The sequence below is a fragment of the Haliotis rubra genome, unplaced genomic scaffold, assembly GCF_003918875.1.
Source record: "Haliotis rubra isolate DU_JTF1 unplaced genomic scaffold, ASM391887v1 Scf280, whole genome shotgun sequence".
Taxonomy (NCBI): Eukaryota; Metazoa; Mollusca; class Gastropoda; order Lepetellida; family Haliotidae; genus Haliotis; species Haliotis rubra.
The window spans coordinates 543,522-549,691 of NW_025766892.1; the positions used below are offsets into that span (position 1 = coordinate 543,522).

Genomic DNA, 6,170 nt, shown 5'->3' on the forward strand with positions numbered 1-6,170 from the left:
ATAGCCGACTGATGAACTGATGGCAAGCAGAACTAAGGCAAACAAAGAAACTACCCTACACAACCATTACTGAACATTTCCAAGTTACACAACCATTACTTGATATTCTTCTGAACATTGTCCAAGAATATTATTACACAGCCATTTAAAATCAAATATATCAGATAAGTACACTTTCTTGAATATTCTAGTACTTTTTTTTTGTTTTGAGTTGAGCCCCATTCAAAAAAGGATGCAAAATATAATGAATATTGTTGGATGAACTGCCACTTTTGTGAAACAAATTCTCAAATTAGAAAAGATCATAGATTTGTTTCTTCTTTTACTCTTGCCAAAATCAGGGCATCCATATAACCTGGGTGAGTTTAGTTTAACGCCACTTTTATCAATATTCCAGCAATATCATGGTGGGAAATAGGCTTCACACATTGTACCCATGTCAGGGTCTTCGCATGACAAGCAAACACTTTAACCACTAGGCTACCCAACTCCCCATATAACATGATATAAGATGAATTGGTAGTTTCTGTTCAATAAACATGATAAACTGACACATTTATGCAACCAACTTACGTTATAGAACAGCCCTTTGTGGTCATGGGTCCAGGCCATACTTGTGAACTTGACTCTTTCTAATGTGTCTGGGACATCTTCACCTGATGGTGCTTTCTTAAACTGAATATAAATCAAAACAAAGGTTTTCCATGTTGATACCTTCATTACCAAAACAGCTTTCTCAGATTGTGAGACAGAGAGAGTGGTAACAAGTAACTAGCTAGGGTACCAAGCTAAGTGTCCTTGACAGACATAAAGGGAAAGACATATGATTTCAGAATTGTTGTAGTTATATTCAAAACATGAATTGGGAGATGAAACTTCCAATTGGATGTTTATTGACATTTGTTGCAGACTTGGGGCTCAATATCAGCCTCTGAGCAGTCTAGATAAGCCCTAAACAAAGTATGTGCCTAATATAAAGAGTGTGTATATTGTTCCATGGTTATAATGATCCTGATGGCAATGGTACAGTGTGACAGAAGACAAACCTTGATAGTGACCCAATCAGATCCACTCTTACTGAGGCCGTAGGCAAAGAACTGGTCATTCTCAGAGAAAGCAGTGCCCCGCAGTGACACTGTCCCATCATCAGACAGGGAATTGGGGTCCAGAAACACGGAGGGTTCCGCATCAAGCCCTTTCTGCACATACAGAACACTGAAACACAGAGAAGCTGCACTATAGTCTCTTCAACTGTACCTCACCTCTGTCTGCCACACTCAACAACAGGGCTGTGTATTGGCAAATAAATACATTGCGATATATCGGTAATACCGTGCAGTCCTACTAAACAATATTTCAGCCATATGACTTCACCAGACAATCCAGTGATTGATATTATGAGCAAAGATCTGCACCATCAGGGAGGTAACATGAAATCAACCAAATCACTGAGTTTATCACTTGATGTCTTTAGTCATCGGTTACGACCAGTTTGGGTTGCTGGAGATCAGTCCTAACCTGAAATCCCCATAGTGTTAGCCTTTCACAATTACATGGCGGTATCAAATATCTTATTCAACATCTAATACTGTAAATCACGAAAGTTTTGAGAGCATGATATTTTTGCGAAAATTGCAAAATGACTTTAACTCGCAAAAAGACCATGACACAATTTGCTGGTCAAAGGCAGTAAACAATCAACAAGTGTTTCATTAAATCTTTATTATTCACCAGTTCATAAAATCAACAACAGATCTAGATAATACATCAATTAAACAATGACAACAACTTGGGGGAATACTAATTACTAGCATTACTAGTACTCACATGTCACATGTCAAACAAGGAATACTCGAACAAAAGTTACTCAATCAGTACGTCTAATGGTCCAGACAGGTGCCAACCATGCAACACAATTCTTTGTCTTTAGAGAACGCTTGATAGGCCGACACCATCCAACAAGCGTGGATAGGTTTCATCACACTTGTCTGGAGATCAACAGGTTTGGTGATGTCATTGTCTTCCAAGTTCACCCAAACTTCTCAGCATACCTCTGCAAGCTTATCTGGCCTTAGCAGCATGTGTTGTTCTTAGGAAAACATCACCGAATCCATACACATGGAAGTACTCTACTGAGCTCAGTTCAAGATTAGCGGCAGCCTTTAATATGTGATTGGATTTACTTTAGGTAGAACTTTCAGTTGCAATTTATTTCTGAGAATTAGGCAAGTCACAAAAATATCGTGACGCAAAAACGTCTGTTGATCGCCACTTGCAAAAATATTGTGACATAAACATTTCATGGTTTACAGTAAGCAGACAAGAAACATGCTCAACAAAACACTATACATATGCCATATCGTTGTTATGAAGTTTAGACATTATTTGAAACAAGTGATAAACAAATAAAACTTTAATTTTTTTGAGTAATTAAATAATCATTCTGGTTGCTAGCTGTAAGGACAGTTTCTGTAAATCAAATTTTCTGCTTTTAAGATCGGAAACTGTTGATAGTAATGAAACCATAACTCTTTTGATATAACAAGATGAAGGGCTGTTGGTGATACCATTTGCCCACATACAAGCTAGCAAGGCGGGATATGTTGGTCGAAAATGATAATGTCAGAGAATACAACATATATGTTGCAGCATTTCGTCAGTATTGTATTATGTAACTCGACTGAACAAACCTTTGATTTTGTAGACCTGTGTTGTGGTAGTAGTAAAAGTAATCGCCATGACGACCTGGACAGCTGTACTTTGGGTAATCCCAGACTTCAGTGATTCTGCACAGAGGTTACAAAACAACAGTTGAAAACAACAGTCTACATGGTAAAGACTCATCATAGGAATCGCAGTAAATATTGGCAACATATTCATGATGGAACATTTGTGAATTTAGTCATTTGAAATATTTTCAAAATATTCCAGATGGTGTACTCCGTTTTTGGAGAACATCAAATAATAGCAAAAGTTTCATGATGGAATTCTCTACGGTAGAATAGTGACAAATATTGGCAAAATATCCATGATGGAAATAGCCCATTTATGGACAAGATTCAAATAACAGAGAAATCAACACAATCACACAAGTTAGGACTGCTCCTGTGCACACTACTCAATGCCTGTCAACTCTGTCCAGCTACTGCTGTCACATGCTGCTGTCACATGCTGCTGTCACATGCTACTACATGTACACAGATACGTGACTGATTCGATAAATATGCAGGATACGAGTACACAGACTAAATCCTGAAAATGTATGGAACATGTCACTCCTTCATAACAATTTGGGTAAAAATGGAGGTATTGTCATCTTCTAAATGTCAGTTAAAGGTATAAGTGTGAGAAGGGGAGTTGGGGAGGTCTCCAAGACTTATGACAGGATGTGTGGGAGAGACATGAAATAATCTCATGAGGATACTGAAAACAGGACAATAGGATTTCTAAGATAACAGTGAGTCTTGATGTATGTGAACACAGATATTTATCATAATCAATCATGAACAAACAATTTCAATAAAAACAAACACATTATAATTATCAGTAATAATGAGTGTAAAAAATTGAACCCTCCTGACACTAAAAACGTTTTTAAGTAAAGTTTGTTTGTTAGTTGTTTAACACCACACTCAGCATTATTCCAGCTATATCATAGCATATGACGTCAGTTTGTAAATACTCGGATCTGGACCATACAATCTGGTGATCAACAGCATGAGCATCGGTCTATGAAATCGGGATACAATGAGTCAACCAAGTTAGAGATCCTGACCATCCGATCCTGTTAGTCGCCTCTTACGACAAACATGGGTTGCTGAAGACCAATTCTAGCCCAGATCTTCACTGGTTTTTTAACCAATGGCTAGTCCCCAAATCGCACCTTGAATTCAGCTTCTCTCTGATAGGACATGCATCAAGGAATGGTCTGGACAGTTCATTCTGAGCTTCAACAAATGCCTTGCTCTCCTCACTGTCTGGATCCTCCAGCCACCGATAGTATTCAGACACCTGATCAAAGACAAAATAGAAAATCAAGACAAACTAACTAGTGTCATTAATAATATGTTCTATGAAATCAGCCCAGTTAGTAAATATCACATGTGTCAAAGTGTGTGTGGAAAGGGAGGATTGGTCTACAAGATCTCGAAGTAATTAGTCACTTGTTTGACACCATTCTTACAACTGATACCCTAACATAAAGGCAAGAATTTTATGGATGTCAACTTCTTTATTGTGAAGGGTCACGAGGTTTCGAAGTATATTCTTACTCCTTCATCAGGTGAATGAAACAATTAGGAACAGACAGCTATATATGTACATGTTAAAACAACAACAGTTATGAGATAACAAGGGAAACCAGTAGTAGATGGACAAGTGGAAGCCAGGGATTGTTAATCCAGGCATGATTAAGGTAACAAAGGTGGCAATTTAACAAGGGATAAGAAAACAATAGAGTGAGTGAGTGAGTGAAGTTTTATGCTGCACTCAACAATATTCCAGCTATATGGTGGCGGTCTGTAATAATCAAGTCTGGACCAGATAATCCAGTGATCAACAGCATGAGCATCGATCTGAGCAATTGGGAACCGATGACATGTGTCAACCATGTCAGCGAGCCTGACCACCCGATCCCATTAGTCACCTCTTACGACAAGCATAGTTGTCTTTTGTGGCAAGCATGGGTTGTTGAAGACCTATTCTACCCCGGATCTTCCCGGGTCGAAAACAAATAGAAGCCAGGGGGGTATAATCATGATAATTAGCACTAACTTGGTGGATGGACAAATGGAAGCCAGGGATTGTTAATCCAGGCATAGTTGATGAGGTAACAATGGTGGTAAGAAAACCAATGGAAGCCAGACCTAATAATAATAGATACAAGGACAACAGGGCCAGGACAATGAGGCCAGCAGTGATGATTGAATTAAATTAATAAGTCCCAAGCGTTAGGATATCCTAACATATTATGCATAGTTGATGTTAATTAACTTCTACATTCTTAGTTGTTTATTTCATCCAAAAATATGTATATCAGAGCTTTTATTCATTATTTTACTGCAGTTATGGAATTCATGAAAAGTGTATGTTTTTACTGGAATTTCACTTCCGGTATTTAGAAGTTAACAAGTTACTAAGGTTAAAAAAAAAACAGATTCCATATTCTCTTTGTTGTTAAAAGTTTCATCCCCTAATGGACCCAAAGAAAGTGAAAGTGAGTTTATACTGAACATGTTGTAGGCTTGAATAATGTGTAAATTTCATGTCGACAACTTTGCAATTTTAGCGTGTAATTATCAAGGAAGCACTTTCTCCATACCATTTATAACGTGCCGAATTTACGTCGTTTCTCAGAGGCAGTGCTCTGCTGATGTGAATTTCAGGAATGTAGTCAGGGGCCTTTGCCGTTTAAAAAATATAAAGAGAGTCATCAGCTTAAAATACAATTGCAAAATCTTTTTAAAACACAGGATGCGTTTTAAATTTTAACAATACCGTGTTATATTGTCAAGCATTTATTTACTGTCACGGGGAAATTTTCTTATCATAGGCACATAAGTGTTAGGTGCACTATTCCGCCTGTTTCATAATGGTTTTACGCAATCCACAATGTGACAATTCACAACATTGGAATACCTTGGTGCCGTGATAATCTTCAACAAGTTCGTCGCGTCTCGCATTCGGATAGGTAAATTTTCCCATGTTTATGTGAATGAAACAGAACTCAAGTGTAGAAAAGTTAGCGGAAATACGGAGTGCCGGTTATTGCATGTTCATTGCAACACATATTGGTTTCTTTTTCTAAAAACTATAACAACTGATAAGAAAATATTTCTTTTTGTCAATAGTAATTTGCATTTACTAAAAGGAAATATTTTCCATATATTTATTGTATATACATTCTTAGTGTGGTAACGTAATTACATACTTCACGTCTACATCGTTAATAATAATATTAGTTGCGTTTAAATACAACTTCCTGGTGAAAGCTCCTAACTGCGCAGTCGATGGTCTTGAACTTCGACAACTAAGAAAGGGCACGCGCTGATAAGGAGCTTTGCAGAAATTTGGTTTTTGACCTTTCAACCCAAAAGCATTTTAGCCAATGACAACTGTCGTTGTATAAAGTGGTTACCTATGCCAACAGAAGATCTTTTATCATTGGTCGA

At 37.5% G+C, this 6,170-nt stretch overlaps 1 protein-coding gene across 1 annotated transcript in view; it reads right to left on the reverse strand.

Annotated features, from left to right (window-relative positions):
- LOC124281222 (prolyl endopeptidase-like) overlaps positions 1-5,786 on the reverse strand; it is a 37,518-nt gene extending 31,732 nt beyond the window's left edge. The window contains exons 1-5 of the mRNA XM_046717245.1: positions 5,638-5,786; positions 3,884-4,011; positions 2,691-2,786; positions 1,047-1,215; positions 574-675 (exon numbers count right to left, since the gene is read on the reverse strand). Coding sequence (XP_046573201.1) covers positions 574-675; positions 1,047-1,215; positions 2,691-2,786; positions 3,884-4,011; positions 5,638-5,703 — 561 coding nt within the window. The 5' untranslated portion in view covers positions 5,704-5,786. The remainder of the gene's footprint in view (positions 1-573; positions 676-1,046; positions 1,216-2,690; positions 2,787-3,883; positions 4,012-5,637) is intronic.
- Positions 5,787-6,170: the final 384 nt, after the last annotated feature.